Below are 27,160 nucleotides of genomic sequence, written 5' to 3' on the forward strand. Positions count from 1 at the left end.
GGGAAATGCTTGAAAACTAGTTAGGCATGAAAACCAGGTGCAGTCCTATCAGAAAAATCATCATTACCAAGAAATATTTCACATCAACAGCTCATTCTACATTGCGGAGAGCGCCCACCGAGATGAGGGAACTCTGCTCCGAGAGCCCTTCTGCAGAAGGGACTGTCTGTGTTCTCCGTGAAGGCACCAACCACCTTTAGTCATGAACGTGATCACAGGCCTTTCACATGGCAACTGGAGGTATTACAGCTGAACCATGACATAATTCCTTCTAAGCAGGTGGCAACCAACTTTCTCCCCACACCCTACTCAGCAGACCTAAACGAAACGTCAACAAGAAAAGTCCTAACACAGCTCCAAAGCCACGCAGTATTCACGGAGAAAGGGGCAGAAGGTGAACGCAGCTTACACTTCCTGGGCCTTTGCTTGGGCTGGTAGCCCTCTGCACACTCTAACGTGGGAGCCTCACATCGGCGATGCTGTGGGGCAGGTATCTATTCATAGATACTATCCCGCTTTAAGCAGGGGGAAACTGAGGCCAGGAGAGGCACCCCAAGATGATACAGCTCATGGGGTTAGAGCTGGACTCGGCTCCAGAGTCTGGATTTTGTGCTCCTGGCCCCTGTTATCAGGGATTCTCCATGTTGGCAGCACCCAGAGAACCTTGGGGAGGCAGCTTTTTGAATTCTCATGCTCAGACCAACTAACTTAGCATCTCCCAGAGGGGGCCCAGGCATCAGCATTTTGAGACAGTTCCCCAGGCAATTCCAGCTTGCAGCTGAGGACGAGAACAACTGCTCCCTACAATACAGGCCATCCCTTCAGGTGAGTGGCCAGCCCTGTCTGATGAAGATCAGGCTTGCTTCCTTCTTGGTCTCACGGTTGAGAATACGTTTCTTTGCAACTCGTTCTTTTACATCAGGTTCTTTTACAATACAAAGTGGGGCTATTACCCTTTGGAATTCATTTTATGTGGAATGCATTACATAGAGTCGTTCCCTGTAGGAACTCCAGGTTGGTCATGAATATGGAAACTTGGTCAAGTTAAAGAAGTGGAGGGTGTTTAAGGCATCCCTAGGTACCCAGGCAACGGGCAACACTCTGGGTCAGAGGCGGGGAGGAGCAAGGCTGCGAGGGCACCCCTGCAGAGCAGCCCCCTCAGCGGCTGAGCAGACGACTCCCTCAGAAATAATCCGACACCTCTCTAAAGGAAGGAGGTGGGTGCCCAGCACTCCAAAGGTGTTTGAAGACCAAATGGAGTTGTCAGAAGCCATTATCCTCCAGGTGGGCTGCAAGGAATCCCACTGACAAGCCTCACTTCCCTGCACAGGACAATCAGCCACGGTTTGGAGAAACGGCTGCAGTTCAAAATGACTCTACAGGTCTCCCACCCCCTGCATTTTTCTTTTTTGAAAGATTTTACTCTTCACGCGCCTGGCATCTTCCCTGGGTGGCTGCCTGGGCTTCAGAGTTCTGCTGTCAGCACGTGGAACTCATCCCTGGGGCTGTTACCACTCCTTTTCTCTCCTTGACATTCTTCAGGATTATTAATGATCTCACAAACCAGGGATATTATGAGGGTGGGGAACGGGTTAGGAGATACTTGAACAACTTAGGCTAATGAAACGCGGAGGTGTTAGGGCTGAGACAGACGTGGGTGTCCCTTCCAGTCAACTCTCTTCTTTCACAGACAAGAAAGAAATAAGAAACTAAGGTTTTGGGCCAGCAGGTGTCCTTACCAGACCAAGTCTCCTCTCTACATAACTCTGCTGGGTCTTGCTTAGCTCCAGGGACCCAACCTACTTTGAAGTATGCAAAGTATTATTTACAAAGCTTTTCTATTTTCTCTTCAGAAAATAAATTCCAATAAAATTTTTGGAAAAAATGTCTACATTTTAGTGATGGATCATTATGGAAAGCTGAAACAGTAAAGATGTAAAACAGTGATACGTTTTAAACCTGACTTTTAAGGAGCACAAGAAAACAAAAAATTTTTCTGTTCTTCTCTTGTTTTTGAGACAGGCTCTTGCTCTGTCACCCAGGCTAGAGTCCAGTGGCACAATCTCGGCCCACTGAAGCCTTGGAGTCTTGGGCTTCAGCGATCCTCCCACCTCAGCCTCCCAAGCAGCTGGGACTACAGGTGTGTGCCACCATACCCAGTTAATTTTTAAATTTTTAAAGTTTTTTGTCGAAATGGGGTCTTAATGTGTTGCCTAGGTCTTGAACTCCTGGGCTCAAACAATCTTCCCACCTCCACCCCTCAAAGTACTGGGATTACAGGTGTGACTAACGCAGCCAGCCACATGGCTCATTTTCACAGTATAAAAATGATTTTACTTACTCAAGCATATTGTTCCAAAATGTTTTAAAAATAACTTTATATGACAAAATGTCAGACATATGCTATTTTTGTTGAAAACTTGCAGTAACAGAGTACGGGGAAGAAGGCAGCAGCCAGCCTAACCCTGTAACTCTGGCCTTCGCTTTGGCCTGCTGGCTCCTGGCACAGTGTCTATCTCATGTGCACTCACAAATCCACACACCTCACTACTGCTCCAGGCCCTCTTCCATTTAACAATCCTGTGGTCATTCTGTACACAGAGTTTTATATCCAGCCTGTTCCACGTAACAGGGGATCAGGAGCCGTTCCACAAGGACACCACGAATTGGCTTATAAACAGCCGGTGACACCTGCGTCAAGGAGAGTGAAGTCATCGAGATGGAGAGTTCTGCACTTGAGCTAAGAGGTCAAGGTCAGCCCTGATGGAGTCCAGGCTTAGCGATGGCTTCAACAGAGAGCAGCTTCCCGCTCCTCCAGTCCACTGCGCTCCTCCAGAGCAGGGCGAACCGGCACGGACTCCAGCTTTCCTCCCTTGCCTTCAGGGGTCAGGGAGGGTGAGACCAACTTTGAAGGCAAAGAAGGAGCTATTTCCGGCCACTCCTGGCGCCCTGGAGAGGTGACCATGGAACCAGCTGATGGACAGTAGGACAGCGCGTGGCCGAGGACAGGCTAGAGAGCTTCCTGCTTCCACCTACCTTTAAGTTAAACCACAGGAGGACGCCTCCTCTGTTTGAGAGCGAATCTCCATGCCTTGAGGATGGAAGGGTGGGTTTTAGGAAATGACCGTCTTCTCTAGCAGCTGTTCATCTGAACAGAAACAGCTTTTTGGAGACATAATTTACATTCCATAGGATTTGCCCATTTAAATGCGCAATTCAATGGTTTTTAGGATATTCACAGAGTGGTGCGACCATCCCCACAGTGGGTTTGAAAAGATTTTAATCACCACCAAAGCAGCTCCGGACCTGTCAGCACTCACTTCCCCCCTCTCTCACCCCCCAGTCTAGGAAACCACTCATCTACCGTCTGCCTCTAGGACCCGCCTGCCCTGGACTTTCACATGAATGGCATGTTAACCGGTGGGCTCGGTGCCTGGCTGCTGTCACGGAGCACGCGCTTCTCAGGCTTCAGCCATGCCGGAGCGTGCGCCAGGACTCTCTTTCTATTGCCAAATATTCTGTTGTGCAGACAGACACCTCATTTTCCCATTTCCCGGATGGTGGGCATTGGAGCTCTTTCCCGTTTGTGGCTACTGATTGGCTACTGCTGCTATGGACATTCCTGCGGTAGTTTCTGTGTAGACAGGTGTGTTCGTTTCTCTCGGTTAACTGCCTACGTGTGGACCAGCCGGTCACGTGGTAATCTGTGGCTAACCTTTGGAGAAACTGCAAGGGTAGTTCGCTGTGTCGGCATTCAGATGATCCTAAGCTAGCCAATGCCTAGTTTAACTCCCCGTTTTGAAGAGATAATTGTAACTGGAGAAATTATTTTATTAAAAGTTAGGGTTGGCCGGGCGCGGTGGCTCAAGCCTGTAATCCCAGCACTTTGGGAGGCCGAGGCGGGTGGATCACGAGGTCAGCAGAACGGGACCATCCTGGTCAACATGGTGAAATCCTGTCTCTACTAAAAATACAAAAATTAGCTGGGCATGGTGGCACATGCCTGTAATCCCAGCTACTCAGGAGGCTGAGGCAGGAGAATTGCCTGAACCCAGGAAGCGGAGGTTGCGGTGAGCCGAGATTGCGCCATTGCACTCCAGCCTGGGTAACAAGAGCGAAACTCCGTCTCCAAAAAAAAAAAGTTAGGGTTACAAGGTCAAAACCTGCTCTGTTTTCTGTACATTTTCTCAACACAGAACCATTCTTGAATATGTTTTGAGGATTTTGAAATAGCTGATAATGTTCAAATGACAAACAGTTTTAAAAATATTATTATACCTAAAATAAAAACATGTTTACTCTAGAAAGCATGGCTTGAATTATGTTACTTTGATAACGCTGAACTGAAAATTCAAATGCCTACAATAGAGTAGAACGCCCCCGAAGACTTTTGTGTACATAAGAATTACTGGGACATCTTGTTTGAAAAGTCATATTCTAGGCCTTGTTTCTAAGAAATGATGATTCAGTAAGTCGGGAGTGGGGCCTGGATCTGTATTCATAACAGTGCCCTCCCCACCCCCAAACACACACAGATCATTCTAATCAAGTCTAGCCAAAGTGGTCCATGTCTGCATTTTCTTACCATTAGTTGTACTGACAAATGTCAACCAGAGTTCTTTTCCCTGTAGAAAATTTCACCCACCCTTTAAGCCTGGAGTCCCATGTACTTCCTGACTCCCACCTGGACTACCTCCAGTGGAAGAACGCTCTTCCTCCTTTGTATAAAGTCTGTACGCACTTGGTCTATGCACCTTCTGTCCTTGTTGTAGGTGACAGGTCCTTCCCAATATATATCTTACTTCCTTGGCTAGAAGGCAAGTGACTTGAAGGCGGAGAATGACATACCTGAACGCGCCTGCCTGCAGTTGCTGGGGACACTGTTGCAAGATCTAAAAATTCAAGTGCTGCCTTGACATCTCGGAGCCCCAGGGGAACCCAAGGCCTCGACATGAGCTCCCTGCTCTGCCAAGTGTGCCCCTGCCCAGAGAGGAAGCCTCCCTGTCCTGCTGATCCAGAAGTTGGATCAGCTGCTCCCATCCAGCACCCACCCTTTTTAGGCTTCAGCTCCCTGCCAACCCACAGAATCATTCCAACAAGCCAGACACACCTTCTGCAGGAACCAGGGGCCACTTCGCCTCCTGTTCCTAGGAAGCCTCTCATGGTCTTGGCACCTAAGTACAGCCCCTGTTGGGCCCTGTGGGGCCCGGGGTGCCCTCCTCCCCAGTGAGCAAGCTTATGTATCTAACAAACTGCTGTCATGTCACCTGTCCAGGGCGCGGCGCTGTGTGTTCAATCATCTTGTGCTATTTAGGGCAGGGGGAAGTTCCCTCTCTCACCAACGGAGTGGATAGGCGGTGATCAGAACAGATACAGGAGGTGCCCAGCTAATGACTGGCTCAGTGACCGTGAGCCTGGAACAGAGGTTTTGGATCACATCCTGCCTAACGCTGCGCTGGGTGCTTATACCTCACATGCAGGATGGACGTGCAGAGGAGCTGGGCAGAAATGTCAAATATTTGTAAATATATTTAACAGACAGTTAGAAATGAACTCTTAAGCTACTCACAGCTAAAAAGTAGCTTTTCTTGAAAATCAGATAGAGCCCATTCTGTGTGATTTGTAATACTTTTCGGCGCAGTCTCTTGGTAGGGATTTACAGAGGGATATTTAAAATAAATAAAAGGATCTCCCTTAAAACTTGGAATGACAGTTGGGCTGTATTTCTAACGCGCAGACACTGGGTCAAAAAAGGGAAATAATACGACGCAACCATGAGTCACGTTTTATTTAAAACCGGGCAAGGCCGCCAGCCTGCCGGAATCCAGGCTGGTTTGCTGTGCCACCACCAGTCCAACGGCCAGCTCCCATCCTGCCGCTGTTCTCCCAGTGCCACTCATGGCAGCACACGTGCAGAAAAGTATTTACGTAATACAGCTCTTCTCTGACAATTGTGAGAACTCTGCAGTGATATTCTCAATATTCACCGACATGCTTACACTGTTCATTACCCCTCAGAGAGTAACACGCCCATTCAGACATCTTCAGAAATTGTGACCATTAAATGGAATGAGTATTTCCTCCAACAATGAAGTAGAAATTCCAGTTACCTGTGTCAGAAGCAGCCGGCCCTCCTGAAGCCCTTACCTTTTAGGGTGGCCTTCTTAAGGACCTTCATGGCGTAGAGCTGCCCAGCATCGGACCCCTTCACCTTCCTCACCAGGAACACCTGCGTAAGAGAAATGGAAGATCAGAAACCGCAAGACCTCAAACTCGCTCTCCTTATTGGATTTGACAAGGGGATACACGAGGAACGTGCACTGTAGGAAAGTCTACAATTTTCCCCAGCATCGAGGCTGCCGGGAAAAGCTCGAAGTCCCTCTGGCCTTGCGGAGAACACCACGTGTCTGTATGAAGACGCGTCCTTTGTGGTATCCTTAACTTTCCATTTTATATCAGAAGTAATACTACCCCCTGGTTTTGAAGACCAGCTGTTTAGAAAAATAAACAGAAGTTTTAAGGGAGACCCTTTGGTTTCAGTATCTCTGTAAATCCCTACCGAGAGGCCGTGCTGAAACGTTTACCAATCACACAAAACGAGTTCTATCCCATTTTCAAGAAAACCTTCTTGCTCTTATTTGAACTGTCTTCACCCAAATTTCAGCTGTGAGTAGCTAAGAGTTCGTTTCTAACTGGCTCTTAAATATAGGTATTTGACAATCCTTTCTGAAATACTTTTGATGTACATCACTGCAAAAACAACAAAGGGCATTAAGAGCTTGAGTTTAAATTTACATTTGTGATTTTTGAAAAAACTTAGTAAACAAAACAAAACTGGAGTTCCTTTATAAAAAAAAAATTCTGCCAGGTGCGGTGGCTCATGCCTGTAATCCCAGCACTTTGGGAGGCCGAGGCGGGCGGATCACGAGGTCAAGAGATCGAGACCATCCTGGCCAACATGGTGAAACCCCGTCTCTACTAAAAATACAAAAATTAGCTGGGCATGGTGGCGCGTGCCTGTAGTCCCAGCTACTCGGGAGGCTGAGGCAGGATAATTGCTTGAACCTGGAGGTGGAGGATGCAGTGAGCTGAGATCGCGCCACTGCACTCCAGCCTGGCGCCTGGCGACAGAGCAAGACTCTGTCTCAAAAAAAAAAAAAATTCCATGCAAATGAAGAAAACAGTACTTGATTTTCCTAAAAGTATTTTCCAATAGATGCAAACGTCTGCCTGCATGACAGAAATGTCACAGGCGCACTGGTATGGCCCACACAGTATGGCTGGAGGGCCGAGGTGGGGTGGCTCCTTTCCCAAACGTCTCCTTCACTAAGCCTCAAAAAGCCAGAAAGACCAGCCATCCTAGCTAGATGCCTCTGAGGTGGTCTAGTGCCATGGAGACTCCAGGAGGCCCAAGTGAGCGTCCGTGTGGAGCAGCAGCCTCACCCGCCATGGGTGGAGGGACATGGCCGGGACCTCTGCACTCTCGACTTGCCGGCAGCCCGGGGGGCAATCTCTAGATACTTACTGAGCGCAGGGGCTCTCGGAGCAGGGGCCATCAAGCCCCTTACCTCCAGCAAGGTCCTACGGTGGGCTCAGACCGCAGTTGCCTTTATCATGCATCATTTACTCATAAGGCAAACAGATATTTAGCACCTGATATAAGCAAGACGTCGTGCCAGACACTGAGGTGAGTGACAGCAAAGGAAATGGTATAGCTGGAAATGCTTAAGTGGCATAGAAAGTCCACCATGTTGAGAGTTAAAGGAATTGTAATTATTTTCTGCCTGTCCCAGCAGCCCCTGCACAAGCCTGTCACATTACAGATGGAGAATCTTAAGACTTTGGGGAAGGATGGGTGGAGGGGTATGGGTAGAGGGAAAGCTGGGACTAGACTGTTTCTACCACAAGTAAAATTGGAAGCTTTAGCATTTTGTTTTTTTGCCACAGTGCCTAATATCAGTGGTTTAGCCAGAAAAAAATGGTAAGAAAAATTACTTAAAAGTGACTACTCTGTTCCCACATAAGCATCTGCCCCCAACCCCTTTGACCTTCATCTGATGGACATTTTTATACAGAAAATAATAAAGATTTCCCTCTCAAAAAAAACCAGTGTTTTTTTCCAAAAACAGTTTGGAACAGTTTTTATTCCAAAAAAACAGTGTTATTTGGAATAAGTTCCAAAACAACACTGTCACCTTGAGCCAACATGGGCTCTGGGTCTTTAATACTGAACCCAGTGGGCATGTCGTGTGCCCCTCATTTCATTTTTAGAACTGCCTCTCCAGGCCGGGTGCGGTGGCTCACATCTGTAATCCCAGCACTTTGGGAGGAAGAAGCAGGTGGATTACCTGAGGTCAGGAGTTCGAGACCAGCCTAACCAATATGGTGAAACCCTGTCTCTACTAAAAACTATCTGGGTGTGGTGGCAGGCACCTGTAATCCCAGCTACTCAGGAGGCTGAGGCAAGAGAATCACTTGAATCCAGGAGGCAGAGGTTCTAGTAAGCCGAGATCGCACCACTACACTTCAGCCTGGGTGACAGAGAGCGAAACGTTTCCTCAAAGAAAAAAAAAAAAAGAAGAACTGCCTCTGCAGCAGCTTGGCATGCTGCATTGCAGACGCTGTGGGAACTGCGACCCGGTGACAGGCGACACCTCACTGAACTGCCTCACGACATCATGGATCGCCATGATCTGCAGCTTCTCTCAGCAGAATTCTCAGCTTCCTCTGGAAGTAGAAGGTGGCTGCCAGGCTGCAAAATCCTTCAAGCCGGAGACGAATGCCTGTGTGCACTTCTGGGGGCCTTTGGGTAACAGCTGCCCCCAAAAGGAAGACGTGTAAAAACCCGTTCTTATCATGCCACCATTCATGGAAGCAAGGATTTAAAAACAACCTTTGGTGTGGTTCCCTTTTCAGAATGCAGGAATCACAACTTACAGTTCATTCTCCGGAATATTTGAAAGGAAAAGAGGTTTTCAACCCTACCCCTGGCACTTACGCAAACAGGGGAGCTCCAGGAGCAGGTGAGGCGGGACCAGGGTCACAGCTGCTTTGCGGGCCCTGGTGGTTCCCGCGCCGCTGTCCCCTAAGCTCGCAGGCAGCACTGGGTTTACATTCTTCCTTCCAACACTGAACGAGCTTCCCCATGTTACATTGCTTTCCTGGTTCAAGTTTTAAATTGCTTTTCTTTTTGAGGACAAGGCTGTTTTCTGTGCCTTTCTCTGGTCCCAAGTACCACCCATGGCCCTGCTCTCTAGACAGCAAGGAAAGCATGACAGCTTCCCTTTGCAGGACTGAGCTCAGAGCAAAGAGATGCCTCCCACTGGCGGCAAGTGTGGCTTCTGTCACAGGAACAAGCTTATTACCAGTGGCCAGGCAAAGAGCAGTGGCTTTGGAGAGCCTACCTAAGGAGCGCACACAGCCAAGGCAACGGGACAGTCACTCCACGCACAGCCTGCAGTCAAAAGTTGGCACTGGTGGCAAACTCTAAAGGGAAGTAACTGCATGTTATCCCTCTCTGCGTCTCCATTACTGTCATTACATAAGAGAGAAAGAATGGAGTGGCGCAGTGACAGGCGACCATGAGCCTTGTTGAGGGGCTCAGCTCCCAGGCAAGGCCTGCCCGTGACACTGTGTCCAGATTCACCCCAGGCCTTTGCTCTTTGGAGTGGAAGCAGGAGGTGGGAACGTGAGGAACAGGCGCCTTCTGCAGGATGAGAACATTCAGTGTTGCCCTTCTGTCCCTGATAGGTGCAAAAGCGAAGACACTCTTGCATAAGGTTGTGTTATTTGCAAGTAGAGAGGAGGAATACAGGAATGTGGGGCATTGGAACATGTGGCTTCTCCCCCGTCATCGGTTTTGCTTTAATTAAAAAAGCTCACCACAAATAGACCTATGTGGACAAACACAGTTTGTATCTGTGACTCTCTAGTGACTGATGTTAGCTCCAACCTTCCCTGGGAATGTCTGAGCAATGCTTTTGAGAATAATAACTCTTCTTTCCAGAGTCCCGTTCACATCAATCCATGGAGCAGACCTGCCACCCTGCCCCCACACCAGCCCCAGCCTGAACCTGCCACCCTGCCCCCACACCAGCCCCAGCCTGAACCTGCCACCCTGCCCCCACACCAGCTCTGGACAGTCATCACTGGAGTCTGCCCATTCCGTAATCCCTGGAGGTCAGACACCCATGGGCGCTGCCGCCGCCTCATCCATCTCTTCTCCCTACTTAACCACTGTTCTTGAAACTTTACTTTTCAATTCCTCATATGATAAAGACACAAGTAAAGATAAAATAGGAAGTGGTGAAAAGTCTGGGAAGGGAAGGGACAGAGTGTTAGGAACATCTCATTCCAGCAGGCTTCTGCCAAACGCCATGATTTCACTTGTTTTCCAAAACATGTTTTTTTAAAGCAAAATTAAAATTCAAAATTTGAAATCTGAACGAGGGAGCTGGAAAAGCCTTTCTCCTATCGTCTTTAATACCGCAGTTCTCTGAGGAGGATACCGGCAAGATTCACTCTGTAACAGCCAGTCAACCAAAGCCCCCCAGACGCTTCCTGGGCCGCCCCCGTGGGACGCACTCTAGTGCTCCCTCCCTCGGGATAAACGATTTGGCTGATGCTTACACAGGTCGAATCTGTTCTCAGGAAACACCACACCCGCAACACCGTGAAAGGTGGGAAAAGGAAAGAATACTTGTCTGATCTCAGATCATGGAGAAATTAATCCCCTCTCTCTTTTTCTCCACATTTCTAATTAATAGCAAGGCATTCCACTACCACATTTCACAGGCTCTGCCTTCTGTGATTTTGTGCTTTTTGGTAATGGCGATTAACATTGTGAGAAACTGAAATCTTCATCCCCCTATTTCATAAACACCATATGAACCCTATTAAATAGCCATTTTTGTAGGTCCAACATGCTGGCAATTTCCTATGGTTTAATCTAATGTATTTTGTGTACCTATCATATAAACACATGTTCCTTATTACCACATACAAAAGAGAAAGAGAAAAGAAAAAGATATTCTACATTACAAGCATGACAAAAGAGAAATTCTGCAAACGTTCCAGTTCATGCCGTCTGTAGGATTATCCAGAACACTAACGTCCTGTTCATTCTACACTTAAATTAACAAGAGCCACATTCATTTTGGCACAAAGTCATGTGAAGAATGAAAAGATTTGGTAAATGTCTACACGCTACACAAAAATAGTTGCGTTAAAGAGCCAGGGCTGTTCTGCTTACATGCAGGGAACGACTGGCTTCCTGGTTTACTTCAGGCCCTTCTGTTCCAGAAATCAAGTTGTCAGAGCCTATATACTTCTAACAGCTAACCCAAGGAGGCAGAGAAATTAGTATTGTGCTGGAATAAGTCACATGTCACGGTAACTGAAAAGCATTATTGACATCTTGTTGTCCGTGGATGAAGCATTAAATGAAGAGCCAACTATTTCTCATTTCCTGAAAGAAATTAGCTTTTATTGCTGCAATTCGAAGGTGGAAAATAAAAGGAAATGAACAATCCCACTCCAGGAATACATCTCAGGCAACTGCTGGGTGGGACTCAGGCTTGGTTTACTCCAAGGAACAACTATGTAAAGTAGGTTTTATCGTTTCATTTAGCGGGTGGGGAAGCCGAGGCTTCAGAGGCGACCACACAGGGTGAGGAGGGGAGCCTGCTACAGACAGACCCCAGCTTTCCTGGCTCCTGTGCCCAATTCAAAGGGTTTTTTTTTTTTCTTGTTCTCTTAGTTTTTCTTTCTTTGGGGAAAACAGCTGTTAGAATGCACTTTCAAAGATACATTGCAGGGTCCGTAACGCTCCCCACCTCGGTGATAAACCAAGAGGCAAGGGAGGCGGTAGGAGGGGGAGAAAGGTGCACGTGACTGCTCCAATGGCACTGCTGCTGTCGCTCGGCACAGCCCCGCACTGCGCAAAGTAAGGCCATGGCTCTGACCTGGCCAGGTTCGGGATCGTGGCCCTGCAGGTGAGGACCACCTGCCATTTTCATTCAGAGGGGCTCTGTCCAGGTATCCTTTGTGTTCGGGAATGAGACTCAGAGTCAGCCAGGGCTGAACTTACCTTTCCGTAGGATCCTTGTCCTAAAACCTTCAGCAGCTCAAACTGGGAAGGGTCTGCCTTCTCGAAGCCCTCCTTCACATGGTGGCTGATGTCAATCTCCTTCACGACGCCTTCTTCCTGCAAGAGAGCGGCACGGGTAAGAAACACAGCGAGGAGCTCCTCGGAACTGCTTCCTCCTTCCCTCACATTACCACGAGCTGGGGCTGCTATGGATTTTAGCACTGGAGTTTAAAAGTGGAGACACCATTTAGTTCTATGGAATCGCCCTGGTGACGTGTGCAGTTACTGTGTGTACCCACCTGGGCCTTCGTGGTTTGTTTTCTCCAGTGCCTTTTGTCATTAGGTCTTACCGGGACCTCAGAAAAATCTAAGGTTACTCTCAATAAAATCCATTCTGCTCTTTAGCAGTCTGGGCAGAAGTTCTGGAACGATGGATATAGGAGCTACAGAACAAAACAACCCCAAAGGGGCATTGACCGATTCCTACACGGAGAAGTGGCCTGAGAAACGCAGACGGCTTTGTCCTTCTCCTTCTGATTCATGCCATTCCTAGAACTTTGTCAAAGCTAACACAAAGAACCCCTCACTGCCGTCCTATAGATTGCATTTCAGAAGAAGCAATCAGATAAGATTTCCTACCAGCCCAGAAAGCAAGATTTCCCTGTAGGAAAAAGAGTCTATAAGTGAACATACTGACAGAAAACACGACGAATTTTCCCCACAGAGCTTCCTGTCCCCGAAGTCATATGACTTCCCCTGTAAAGGGGTAGGCCATCTGCCCAAGTGCCAGGCCTGGAACTGGAAACCTGGAAAGTAGGTGTTTTTCCCCGCATGAGACTTTAGAGCCCAACTGTTCCTTGAATTATCTCCGTATTTCTCTGAGGTTCCTCTTCCACTATCTATACATTCGTACACCCCTTTCTACAGTTTTCGCAGAGGGTGAGGGGCTGAAAAACTTCAGAAAGGGCTGGCTAAAACGCTCATCCAAAAACAGCTACCGGGAATTGTATTGGGGTGCGCTGTGGGAACCAGGGCCTTTCATTCATCTCTTCTTCTCATTAAGAAACTGTGGCAATTTTCTCCTGAGACTAAGGTCACACATTACTTGCTGGAAGGTGACACAGGTGGGTTTCCCATCAGGGACTGACTTTAATGCTAAGTACTCCCACCCTAAGGTCCTTAGCTTTAAAGTCAGTCCCTGATGGGAACCCCACCTCTGTCACTTTCATTTGAAAGTATTCACTCTTAGACTAAAACAGCTAAGTCCCTGTTTGAATCTAAGAGTCAATACTTTCAAACGAAATCACAACTGCGACAATTTACATTACAGTGTTTGTAAAGTTCAGTTTCTCAAAACGGTTCCTTATAAATCTTGTTATTTTACCTCCATGCCACAAATCCAGGCGCCTGTACAAGTGGGTAAGGTGTCTGAGCTGTGGACACTCATGGGTTAGAGGCCCATGCAGGTATCCATGCCGTTTCCATTCTCACAGTTAAAGGAAACCCTTCCATCTCCATGTCTTTAAGGATTATTTGCTATTTTTGTAAAAACAGTGTTTTTGTTTGGGAAAACAATAAGTACAGCCAAAATGGACTCTCTTTAATCCATCCTGAGGTTCATATGGGTGCAGCTGGCAGATACAGAATTACAATTTTGTTGCTTTGTAATTACTCCTTGAGAGAGTAAGTAACCTGCTAGGCAGAGCCCAGCCCGTGGGCATTATATGTAGATGCTCATTTGTGGGCAGACACCACATTTTGAGCCCTTCCTGGCTTCACAGCGCAGGCTTTCTGGAATTGCAGGACCACACCAGCCACCAGGGACTGTGCAGCTTTCGTGGCAAAGCCTCCTGGTTTACTGAGAGGGACAGAGAAAAACGAGGCCCGCAGGGCTCCACGTGGGTCACTGCCTGTGAGAACCACTACCTTCCACGCGGCTGCGGGGTGTGGCTTCCTGCACAGAAAACAAAGCCAGGAACCCAGGTTTGAAAAAATTCACCACAGAAACATGTAACACCACAAAAACATATATCTTTTCCCGTCATTGACCTACCTAAAGAAGAAAGAAATTGCTGACGATTTGTCATTTAAAGACCAACAGAATGCCCCTCTTCAGTTAATAAAACACTTTCCTCACAACAGGTCCATTAATGTCCTCCACCTACAGGACTAGCATGAGTCACCCACACCCCAGCCTCCCTCCCAAAATAGCTCCCATCATGCAGCTGTGTGAATGCGACGCCCACACTATGACAAAAGGAATCACCACCAAAGCACATCCTTCTGTGACTTCACTGTGGTAACGTGAGCATGGCAACAGCTACACTGCTGAACAGAAAGTAAAATCCAACACTGCCCAGAGGTGTGGGGCGGGGGAGGCCCTGCTGCAGCCACCACCCTCTCCCGGGGCACGTTTCCCAGCCCTTCTGTACGATTCTTAAAGATTTCCAGTTCCTTCCTTTCCTTCAGCAGCAAGTGGAGGATCTGAGGCCCACAGCTGTGGTGAATGAGCTCATGAAGCCCATGGCCCCGGTCCCCTTCTCTGCCTTTGTGGGACTTGCCTTTGTAGGACTGGGCTCTACAGTGAGAGTGACAGTGTCCAGGCCACCATGGAACCTGGCCCACCATGCCACCTGGCCATGCACACTGGCACCTCGGGGTTCCCATGGGTGTTCTCTGGCTCCCAGGGCTTTAGGCTGGCTTCACGCCGTCCTCAGCACATCCGAATCGCCCTCCCATGCTGCCACCTGCCTCCCTGTCCACACGGCGGCCTCCGCTGCCTCCCTGTCCACACGGCGGCCTCCGCTGCCTCCCTGTCCACACGGCGGCCTCCGCTGCCTCCCTGTCCACACCGCGGCCTCCGCTGCCTCCCTGTCCACACCGCGGCCTCCGCTGCCTCCCTGTCCACACCGCGGCCTCCGCTGCCTCCCTGTCCACACCGCGGCCTCCGCTGCCTCCCTGTCCACACCGCGGCCTCCGCTGCCTCCCTGTCCACACCGCGCCCTCCGCTGCCTCCCTGTCCACACGGCGGCCTCCGCTGCCTCCCTGTCCACACCGCGCCCTCCGCTGCCTCCCTGTCCACACCGCGCCCTCCGCTGCCTCCCTGTCCACACCGCGCCCTCCGCTGCCTCCCTGTCCACACCGCGCCCTCCGCTGCCTCCCTGTCCACACGGCGGCCTCCGCTGCCTCCCTGTCCACACCGCGGCCTCCGCTGCCTCCCTGTCCACACCGCGCCCTCCGCTGCCTCCCTGTCCACACCGCGGCCTCCGCTGCCTCCCTGTCCACACCGCGGCCTCCGCTGCCTCCCTGTCCACACCGCGCCCTCCGCTGCCTCCCTGTCCACACCGCGCCCTCCGCTGCCTCCCTGTCCACACCGCGCCCTCCGCTGCAGACGTTCGCCTTCCTGAGCCACGTCCTTCATGTTTTGAATCAAAGCCTTCGGCGCAGCTATCTCATAACATTTCAAATTCTGTGCAGACTCTTGCTGTCAAAGCATTTAGAGCAAATGTACCCAAGGTGCATACGTAAGTTCATCTCCTAGAATGACACGAGACACTTCAGTTTCCTTCCCTGATAATACAGCAGTAGAGTTAACTTTTCATTTAAAAGCAGTAAGGTTTTTAACCACAAAGAACCTGAAGTACCAATGGAAAAATAATCCCGAGAGTGTCACCTCTTAGACTTCAGAGTTCTGCCTTCAAAGAGACATTTTAGCTTGAACTTGCCTGAGGGTGCTTAATTTTGTTCTTCACTTTCCCCAGAATGAAAACGAAACGAAACGAAAGAAGATCTGGCGTTCCCTGGACTCAGCGTGGACTCTGGAGTCTGTGTGAATAGCAAACAGCCCGATGAAGCCCGATCGCCACACGCCGGGGCTGCTGACCATGGCTCAGGACAGTCCTGCCTTCTGGATCCCTTCCTGGCAACTGCCCTAAGGGGCAGCTAGCATGAAAATGCTATTCACATTTCATTTTGAAATCCGTGCCTTTTCTCTTCCACAAGGCAGGTAATTTTATCTAGAACTCTATGTGGATTTGCATGCAATCCCTTAGGAAGATCAAGTCTGTCCGTGCATCCGCTGCACCCACGGGATGATCAGGTGGTTTCCAGCACAGCTCCTGTAAACAGTATTTTTAAAGCTAACTTGAGAGCTCCGGGAGGCGGAGCTGGGACCACCATCAGGAGCTAGCTCCATAAGCAAAGATTCCAAACATTTTGTAACGTGAGAAAGAAAAACTAGAGGTATAAACTGTTTAAATGACGTTTGAATGTGAAAAAATGTAACAAGGAGTTTTTAAAATTCCTGCGGAACTGCACTCAAAATTCCAGTGGCTGCAGGAAGTCCCGGGCAGGTATTTCAGCAGCTGCCGGGAGCAGCTGGGAAGTGGGAGAGACAGGGAGAAAGACGAGGGAGGTCAGCCACTGCGGCTCTGCACACCTCTCTGGGCCAAAGTCACGTTCTTAAGTCATTTCCTCTGTTCTGAATCATCTTCTCTTCATGTCATTAAAGGGATAATATTTAGGAAAAGTGCAAATTAAAAGTTGCAGAATATTAGTGATAAAGATGTAGGAAATAGAAGGTACGCAAGGGTTCACATTATTTCCAAAAAAGGAGAGAGGTCATTCTAGAAATCATCAATTCACATGAAGGATATTAATTCCCAGAAAAATAACAGAATACATCATTAGACAGGTGGTTTATGAAGAAGTAGAAAAGAACAAGGAAAGCTCCTTAACTCTGACTCAGTGTCCCGTCAAGCCAGCTCCACTGCACTGCTGGTGGCGTGAACAGATGAGCAGGTGGATGAGAGCCTGGCTTTGAGGGCAGCATTGGCAGAGTCCCCCTGAATCCCAGGTGACTAGGAGGCTGGTATCGTATAAAGGCTTCAGAGGACCACATCACAAGTCACTCTCTCAAGGCACAAAACCCAGACACGCCTGCCAAGGAACAGCACTGTATTCTGGATGAATGTTCTATGTCACTTTGGAATCACCCCAAGAAACTTGTTAAAATGCAGATCCCAAGCCCTAGGTGGGGCCTCCTTGGTCTGGAATCTCTGAACATAGCTTCACCTGGAATCTGCCTTTCATGATCTCACCAAATGTGCCCTTCCCAAGTCATCCAAATCTTACCCATTGCTAAATCCAGCGGCCAAATTTCCATCCTCCACAGCCCTGGACATGGCTGTTCACTGCCTCTGGCTGGAAACCCTCCCCTCCTCTGGATTCCAATACATCCAGTCCCCTGGGTTTGCTCCCACCTGCCCCTCCTTCTGTGTCTGCTGAGGTCACCTTCCCCTGGTCACAGTCCCTGGCCTCCTGTCTCCGTGTAGTTACTCCCTCGGAACCTCATCCTGTGTCAGGGCTTTACGTTCCATGTAAATAAACACCGAGAACTCTCAAATCTCAATCTGCAGCAGGGGCTGCTCCCAGAGGTCCAGTTCCAGAAGGCCCGTCACAGGCGACTGTCCTGGGTGTGTGCGTGTGTGTGTGGCCATGTGTGTTCATGTGGAACGCACACATGTGAGTGTATGTGAGGACGACAGGTCTTGTTCTGGCTTTTCCTTATACTGGGATGGAGCTCCTTCAAGTCCCAGCTTTATGCAGGCAGTGGGGCAAGAGGTCTGCCTGGGGCCAGCCCTGGGATTTGTCTCCAGTTCCCCGGCCCTGTGAGGCCGTGAACAGCCAGCCTCAAGTTCACCAGGTTGTCACCTGGCCTCTAGGAGAAAGCTGGCTTTAACCATCCCCTTGCTCTGGGTCCCTGCTCAACACAGGGTTTGGCCTCTGCGTATTCCTTATTCACGTCCCGACTCACTCACACTTTTAAAATCCTTGAAGAGATACTTTATCCAGGACTTCTGTGTTTCACATGAGGGCTGGCCACGCCTAGTCTGCCATGCTGCTAGAAACGGAAGTTCAGGAATGCTTTTAAAGGGAGAGAAGATTCACTAAATGGCTTTTTTGCCTCTTCCTGAAAGGAAAAACAGGTGCACACTTGCTGACGAGAGTAGAGGGGAGTCTGCGCAGGAAGAGCTTGGGAGCGCGAGATCCATCTGCCGCAGGACTCCTGACAGCTCGTGGGGCCTAGGCCTTTTGTTACCAGGAAAGCTGGCTACACCAGTGAACACGTGCCACCTATGACAAAAATCCTCCAGTAGGCCGTTTTTGTAATTACTAACATGAAATAAAAATAACCACACATTTGAACCACAGACTCTAAGAACCAGAAGGAACTTCCCATGTAACAGGTTGGGCATCTTATTATTCAAGGGACCAGAATTCAGATCATCGGAGGCCCAGGACCCACGGTCCCAGCAACGCTGCTTCCACTCTGACCAGGGCCTAGGGCATTTAGAGCAGTAACTTAGTTGAGGCTTGCAAATTCCAGGGTCTTCTCTGCTCTTTAAACTGCCCTTTCTGTGTCTCCACAATGTGTCTGCTTTTACTGGTGTGAGCAAATGTGAAGTGAAAAGATGGGACCAGCTGCATATGTCCAATCAACTCCTTAGGAAACCATTTCTACAGAAAGTTTCCCTTCCATTTCTAAAAAGCTAAATATAAGTGAGCCTTTACTGCAGCAGAACCCGTACCCCCGAGAATGGAAATCAGGCTGGTGACATGGGTGCCTGTTGGAATCTAGGTGAAACAAGACGGCTTAATTAAAGAGCAATAAATCTGCCACCGAGTCACAGCAGGAAGGGAAGCAGGAGAAGGAAAGAGAAAGGAAAATACCAGCTGCAGTGTCAAGATCGCAGACAGAAGCTCTGAAATTTCAGGAGTGTGACCCTACATGCTTGACAGAGTGGGGGCCTGCTCAGCAAGCCAAGGTTTCCTTTTTAGCCCTGGTCATTTTCAGAGCTTGCACCGTATATCTTCGATACAATTCTCAAATGGATGCCACAGGATCCCGGAGGGAAAGCGACCTTCAAGAACAGGGCTAAGCTGTTTCCTCGTCCACCCTAGAAAATCGCTGTTTGCTTTTCTGACCAAAGTGATTCAGCATCCAAGAGTGGTCACTGCAGTCACCACACACACAGTGACAGTCAACGAGTGGGCTGGCCGCTGGGGCTCCTTTCATCTTCGGGAGAAGTCTCCGTTAAGATACGCACTGAAGCTCCGTGGGACAGAGGCTGGGCTGAGTGTGAGGTGCTTAGAACACAGCAGCACTGGGTGGACGGCCTTACGGAAAGAAAGGAGGAGAAGCCGTAAAACCAGCTCAGCACGCCTGTCCAAACTCTTGCCTTTCTGCCGCCCCACCCCGTCCCTGCTCATGTTAGTGACTGGGGTGAGAGGAACGCTCCCCCAGGACGCTTCCTCTCTGGTTTGAATGAAGCCTGCCACCCACCACTGATTCTGCCTTCCGCTTCATTGTTGCTCCCTCGGATTCCTTCCCTTCCCTCCTTCTCAGCCCTTAGTCTGCTGGCATTTTTATAAATTGCAGTCAATGCAGATTGGACTCTGAAAGCTGTGCTTATAAACGGTGACTGACAGATGGAGCTCCGCTTTTGCAGGGGCTTCCTTCCCACAGAAAAGGCGTGCAGAGTGCAGAGCCAGGGCTCCTGCACACACGGGGGCTCCCAGTCCACACCCTGGCCACTCTTTGGGTGCGCTCATTCTAATCAATCCTCCAATCCTTCACCTCCCTGGGAAACGTCAGTGCAAAGTCCTCACAGAAGCTTGGGGTGTTGGTGCTGGTGTCTGACACGGTGTTTTAGGTGTGGCTCCTTGACCCCTCCCACTCCGTCTTGAAAATGATCTCCAATGATTTGCTTTATAGAGACTAATTGCTAGCATGGGGGAATGAGACGTTAGCTCCTGACTGATGTGAGTGTGTTAAGATGCACGGACGATCTCCGAGCAGCCTCAACACTCAGGGCTGATGGGACGTGAATGCAGTTGAGGTCAAGCCACAGTGTTTCCTCGTGGAACAGCTTTAGGTGGGATGATCTCTGGTCTGAGCAGTGGAATGAGTGCCTAAAGGGCTGACTACATCTGTATTATTTAGCACAATTTTATTTTTTATTTATTTATTTAGAGACGGAGTCTCGCTCTTGTTACCCAGGCTGGAGTGCAATGGCGCGATCTTGGCTCACCGCAACCTCCGCCTCCTGGGTTCAGGCAATTCTCCTGCCTCAGCCTCCTGAGTAGCTGGGATTACAGGCACATGCCACCATGCCCAGCTAATTTTTTGCATTTTCAGTAGAGATGGGGTTTCACCTTGTCCAGGATGGTCTCGATCTCTTGACCTTGTGATCCATCCGCCTCGGCCTCCCAAAGTGCTGGGATTACAGGCTTGAGCCACCGCGCCCGGCCCTGTTTAGCACAATTTTAAATAAAGCCAGGTGAAAACCCACAGAGGGTGACAGTGACACCAGGAGATATGCTTGGTGTGCACCACATAGGACATTATTTATGCCAGTGTGTCACCCTGATTTGGGAAACTAACATTTTTTTTTTTTTGTCTCTGAATATATAGTATGAAACTGCACCAAGAGATGAGAGAAAACTGGTAACAGGATTTAAAATCACAAGCGGAAAACCTACATTATAATAAACTACATGATCAGTAGAACCAAGAAAACCACAGTCACATCCCAGTGGGACCTGCTGGGATAAACTTCCTGCTTCTTTACCAGAAAAGGGAAACAGAATCTCTACAAATACTGTCTTCTCCCAGACTCAATTATCTATATACGTGTTTCCAAAGTGATCTCATTCTTTTTCAAAAGCAACATGTTGGTGAATGTATGGTAAATACCTCTACAAGAATAAGCGGCTGATGGCTGTGATACTTCCATTAAGCAGAATAAAAAATGCTGAGTCAACTGGGATGGAAAGAAAATACACATCCCATGAGTGCCCAGCCATCGGAAACTCTGAGCTATTGGGCTCTTCTCACACAAAGTTCGTTTCCCTCCCTCCCTCCCTCCCTCCCTCCCTCCCTCCCTCCCTCCCTCCCTCCCTTCCTTCCTTCCTTCCTTCTTTCCTCCCTCTCTCCCTCCCTCCCTCCCTCGCTTCCTTCCTTCCTTCCTTCCTTCCTTCCTTCCTTCCTTCCTTCCTTCCTTCCTTCCTTCCTTCTTTCCTTCCTTCCTTCCTTCCTCTGTCTTTCTCTTTCTCTTCTCTTCTCTTTCTCTCTTTCTTTTGACAGGGTATCACTGTGTTGCCCAGACTGGAGTGCAGTGGCACAATCTTGCCTCACTGCAGCCTCGACCTCCCGGGCTCAAGCGATCCTTCCACCTCAGCCCCACAAGGAGACAAAATTTGTTTCTATTTCAAGCGCACTGAGCAAAAACATGAGAATGTATAGATCAGGCCATTCAGACACCCAGTAGAGGGACACGTGTGGGATAACCAGGCCGCTGACGTGCATCCTCCTCTCCAGCAGCTGAGATGGAAGGTGCGCCTGGTGCCAGCTCACTCTGCAAGGCTGCAACACCACCACCTGAGAGGAAGGCAGTTTGGGCTCTGCAAGGAAATGCTGCTTAAGTCATGGGTTTTTAAAAAACGGTCCACCAAATTCATGGCAATCAACATCACAACTGATGGGGTGACGGGGAAAGTCTCATCCCTGAAATGGTTCCGAAAGCTCGGTGGCCAAGTGCGCGCTCCCCGGCAGTGGTGCAGGCGTCCGACTCGTCATGCGCCGTGTTTGTGATCTGGATGACAGCAGGCAGAGCAGAATCGTCAGGCTGCAGATCTGGGTGTATTATTCAAATTGATGGCACCTTAGCAAATGGAAATGATGTGCCAAAGGATCAGAAGAGGCGATTCTGGCGGGCAGAGTGATGGCGGCAGCTGCTTCTCCTGCAGCACGTGTGCAGCGCGAGGTCATGTTTTTGGAAAAACAAAAATTGTGCCTTATATGGAATTGTATATTAATTGTTACAGAGAGCGGTCAGCCGCAATGCAGCAAAGGATGGAAGTAACTGAGTCGCTGTTTTCAAAAAAGAACTATCACCGTGACTGGAAACGCACCTGTCCCATGGGGCGGAGTGACGGGTCCTGGACAAAAAGCCTCTTCTATTCTGTATAAATTCCACCGTCCATCAACAGGCATAACCTGCATGCCTTCTGACCCAGGGACCTCACTCCTCAGAATTCATCAAAAACATTTACACATAGAAAGCTCTAACATTATTTATAACATGAAGAAACAAGAAACGATCAAAACATCCAGCAAGTGGGGAAGAAGAATAAGGAAAATGACGACCTTTCCACCAAATGAAAGTTTACATAGCTAGAGTAATCAAGACAGTGTGTTACTGCTGAAGGGCAGAGACACAGATCAATAGAATGGAACAGAGGACCTAGGAATAGAAGCATTCAAATATGCCCAGCTGCTTTTGGAAATCAATTCAATAGAGGAAAGGCAGCCTTTTCCACAAATGATACTGGAGTACTGGACATTCATAGGCCAAAAAAAAAAAAAAATGACATTTGACCTAAATTCCATCCCTTACACGATAATTAACTGAAAATGAATCACAGACTTAAATATAAAACATAAAGCTACAATACTTTTAGTAGAAAACATAGGAGAAAAGCGTCCAAACTTATGGTCAGAGAAAAATTTTTTAGCCATGACACCCAAACCATAATTCCTCAAAAGAAAAACTGACAAATCCGACTTCATCAAAATTTAAACCGTTTGCTTTGCAAAGACTCTGTGAAGGAGATGAAAAGACAAGCTATAGAGAGGAAGAAAATGTTTGTAAATCATACATCCAACAGACGTTCTACATAATATATAAGAAATTCTCCAAAGTCGACAGTAAAACAAAACAAACAATCCATTAGAAAATGGGCAAGAGAGAAGCAGACATTTCACCACTGAAGACACACAGATGACAAATAAGCACATGAGAATATGCTCAATATCGTTAGTCATTAGAGAAGTAGAAAGCCGTAATCAAATATCAATAAGCACCCATCAGAATGGCTAAAACAAAAAAAGTGATAAAGCCGTAATCAAATATCAATACGCACCCACCAGAATGGCTAAAACAAAAAAAAAAAATAGTGATAAACATCAAACGCCGGTGAGGATGCAGAGAAACTGGATCTCATACATTGCTGGTGTGAATACAAAATGTTCCAGCCACTGCAGAAAACAATCTGGCCAGTGTCTTACAAAACAAAATATCCCAGCAAAGGTATTCCAGGGCATTTATCTCAGAGAACTGAAAACTACGTTCACACAAAAACCTGTGCTCAAATGTTCATAGTAGCTTTATTTGTAATGCAAAAACCCGAACAGCCCCAATGATCTTCAATGAAAGAACGGTTTAAAAAGCTGCAGTACGTCACATCATGGAATACTGTGTGCCAATGCAGAGGAATAAACTACCGGGAGTCACAAGGTGTACAGATCTCCAGAAAATCATGCTAGGTGAAAACAAGCCAGTCTCAAAGGATTATACAATGTATGATTCCATTTACATAACATTTTTGAAATGTAAAATAATAGAGGCGAACAGTTTAGTGGCTGCCGGCGGTGAGGGATGGTTGGTGTTAGGGGTGTGTGTGTGTCCAGCATGAGGGTTCTTTGTGGCGCTGGGACAGCTCTATGTCCTCATCAGGATGGTACTGCCATAAATTGTACATGTGAGATATTTGCAGAGAACTCACATACACACACACATGAGGACATGTTAAACTGGTAAAATAGGAATGAGGTCGGCTGATTGTAGCAAATATCAAATTCCTGGTTTCATACTGTCCTGTGGTTGTACAAGTGGGAGCCCTGGTGAAGGACACAGAACCTCTGCCATGTGTTTTGCAGCTTTCTGGACATTTAAAACGATAAACTATGTGACTTTCCCTTTGTTTATCCATTGCTATCCTATCCAGCTCCACGGAATTATAATGGAAAGGTCAGGCAAAATTAACCGTGAGTTTTGAAAAGCAAGTAAGATCAAACACTTGCTGCAAGGGGAAAACCTGGACGCCGATGGAAATAATTTGGATATCATTTCTGGATCAAAGAATAAACCTACTAATTGGTTACAAAAACAGAATCAGTATTTTTAAAGCTATTAACATTTTTTATACTCAACACACAAGATTCCTCTTGTGCATCAACGCGGAATTTCCAATAAGGGTGTGGATGGAAAACATAAACACGTGCAATATGAACAGTGACATGAACTTCCCAGCACCACAGGCAGCCAGGGAGTCAGTTAATAGAGTTTTTCCCGGGAGGCGGGTGTCTCTCGGGGTGGGTGGCAACAATTTACTGGAAACTGACAAAGGAAAGAACTTGTTTGAAAGTGAAATTAGGTACTACTCTCTGTAACACTAATGAGATAACTAAGTGTTATATGTTTATTTCTTTTACATTAAATAGTTTTCTAGATAGAAATATGAAGGGTTTAATTTTTTTTTCTTTCCAAGTCATTAGGATTAACTCCATCAAAATCAGCGACAGTCCCTTTGATAATGTATGCGTGTGCTGGACCCATACTCCATCTTCGAAGCAAGGTTCAATGTGAGCGGTATCCCCAGGGCATACATGAGATACTTGGGGCAGTGGAAGGGAACTTCTTCTGCAACACTCCCGGGTCCTAACTGCTTTTTCAGTTCCCAATTCTCCTGAGAGAGGATTTCCACTGTGGCCAGCGGAGTTGATGTGCAGCATGGGGCGGCCCCTGCTGTGCGCACTATTTCCTACCCTGACAATCCTTACCAATGGAATCCATATGAACAACCATCAACACTTCAGAATAAGCTTAAGTGACTTCAGAGGTAACGTGCACATAATATCTTAGCAGTTTCCAAAACTATTGAAAAGAGATTAAAATTTCGGACAAAAACCCCATTCAAAGGAGTTAACTAAATAAGCATCCTCTTTCTTTTCTCTTTAACTTATCTTACATTTTAAAAGATCATGAAGCTTTTTTTTTTAAAAAAAAATGTTAGTTACGGCACAAAGTTCTGAAAGGGCCCCACCAGCCCGCCGACCTTCCTATCGCCCTCCACCCGAGCCTGCAGAATGGTTAGAGCTGGAAGAACTTGGCGCAAAACGATACAGCGAATGAGAAATTATGTTGACTGCTGAAATGCACACATGCAGCAGTTTCTGCCAATGTGAGCTACAAATTGCAGATTTCCAAACAGACACGGGCACAGATAGGGTATGTCAAGTGAGGTGACAAACTGAAGTGGTTTACACAGCGCAACATGTCCTTTCAGACTGTCTTATGACATACCTTAAGTCCATCAGAGTTTCCACTGTCATTTGCAAGCACCAAAGACTGACAGGCTGGAGAGCCACACCTAGTGGATTTCATCTACCTAGAGATCCTTGGTACCCAGTGCTGTGGATTTCATCTACCTAGAGATCCTTGGTACCCAGTGCTGTGGATTTCATCTACCTAGAGATCCTTGGTACCCAGTGCTGCTCAAAAGCATTTCCCTGACACCATAAACACAAGGAAACCAGGGGTTGTGCATGCATTAAATACAGTCTCCATTTCATGGGTCTTTGCCCCCCCCCCCCACAGGACAGGCTACATTTTGTACTAATGCCTGCTTAACCCCTTCCGCCTTGCAAAGTGTCTGGTACCATCTTTCTCCAGTCTTTGTTCAAGGGACCAATGAAAACTTGTGAAATGGTTTAGAGTGGTGCTTGGCGGTCCCCAGGAGGCCCCGCTCAAATGCCAGTCTGCAGAATCACCCAGTGGCAGGGCCTCACCATCATGATGACAGCCAATTCCTCTGTGTGGCAAAAGACGTGCCATTGAGCACTTTCCATACTTCAGAAGCCTTTATTAGCATTATACATAAATGCTCACGATCAAAAGGAATTGTATTATTAAAGTTTTTTTTTTTTTTAATGTATGCTAGCTTGAGGTTTGGTAAAACGCCTTGGCCACATCCCCCAATTGCAGGCATCCTGTTCTGCATCTGGACCACACACCTCGTCTGGGAGAAACATCAGTGATGGAGAAGACATCCCAAAAGGTTTCTGAAGCTCTCATAGTCACACGCCGAAAAGTCCAGTATTTATTTTAGAAAAGGTGATCTGGAAACTTGGTTAGGTAACACATGCATTGAGGGTGCTATTTCCGAATGGTTAAGTAGAAGTTTTATCATTTCCTATGCACAAAGACAACCAGTTCTTTTTCAGTGGCATAGCAGGGACGGGCCGACAACCACGCCAGTCCCTGGAGGCTGATGCAGGCTGTGGCAACGGCCACAGTGGGCAGTGGTTCTCTCCAGATTCTGCAGTCTGGCTCTCACATTCACACAGTAGGTTTTAGTAACAGTGTGACATCTGAATGGTTTATTCTCGTTAACATGTGAACACATACATAACATAATATTGTGGAACGTCAAACTCGCAAGATAGGCCCTGGAGGGAGCAGGTGTCTCAGCCATTTACTCATTTTTGTTTTTGTTTTTCTTTTTGAAACAGGGTCTCACTATGTTGCCCAGGCTGGAGTGCAGTGGTGAAGACACAGCTCACTGCTGTCTCAATTCCCTGGGCTCAAATGATGCCCCACACCAGCCTCCCATGTACCTGGGGCTACCGGTAAGTGACACCATGCTCAGCAAATTTTTTTGTATTTTCTTGTAGAGGTGGTGGTCTCACTGTGTTGCCCAGGCTGGGCTCAAACTCCTGAGCTCAAGCCATCTGCCCACCTCAGCCTCCCTGGGGTTAGAGGTGTGAGCCATCACTCCCAGCCTCCACTTACTCATGTTTATTCTCACGTTTTTTTTTTTTTTTTAATTAAGTTAAACTCTTTAATGCAAGACCATGCTTGGGAAAGAAGCAGGAGTTATTTAAAAAAAAAAAAAAAAAAAAAAAAGGCACCCACTTGCGGTGTTCCTGAGGAGCAAGCTGCCTGGGCAGAGTGGGGAGGACTCAGCGACAACTCGTGGACCTGCCCCCAGCCCTCCCTCTGCCGGCTCTGATGTGGGCCAGTCAGGCCTGACTCAAGCTCACATCTTATCACACGTGCGGCTCGTCCCACTGTTAGGCAATGCCATTGCCGAGCCCAGCGCAGGGCACTGCTTTAAACAGACTTGGCCAGTCTCTGCACCCATTACAAGCTGATACATTAAAAAAGG

At 48.0% G+C, this 27,160-nt stretch overlaps 1 protein-coding gene across 9 annotated transcripts in view; it reads right to left on the minus strand.

Annotated features, from left to right (window-relative positions):
- Nucleotides 1–27,160, minus strand: part of RPS6KA2 (ribosomal protein S6 kinase A2) — a 494,183-nt gene that overhangs the window by 144,908 nt on the left and 322,115 nt on the right. For 8 of the 9 annotated variants that reach the window (XM_078370459.1, XM_078370453.1, XM_078370456.1 and 5 more), the window contains 2 exons: nucleotides 12,089–12,205; nucleotides 6,148–6,229 (listed from right to left, as the gene is read on the minus strand). In XM_078370459.1, the coding sequence (XP_078226585.1) occupies nucleotides 6,148–6,178 (31 nt within the window). In that variant the 5' untranslated portion in view covers nucleotides 6,179–6,229; nucleotides 12,089–12,205. Of the gene's footprint in view, nucleotides 1–6,147; nucleotides 6,230–12,088; nucleotides 12,206–12,387; nucleotides 12,774–27,160 lie in introns of those variants that run through there. The other variant, XM_078370461.1, reaches the window with a different exon arrangement.

Source organism: Callithrix jacchus, chromosome 4 (assembly GCF_049354715.1).
Source record: "Callithrix jacchus isolate 240 chromosome 4, calJac240_pri, whole genome shotgun sequence".
Taxonomy (NCBI): domain Eukaryota; kingdom Metazoa; phylum Chordata; class Mammalia; order Primates; family Cebidae; genus Callithrix; species Callithrix jacchus.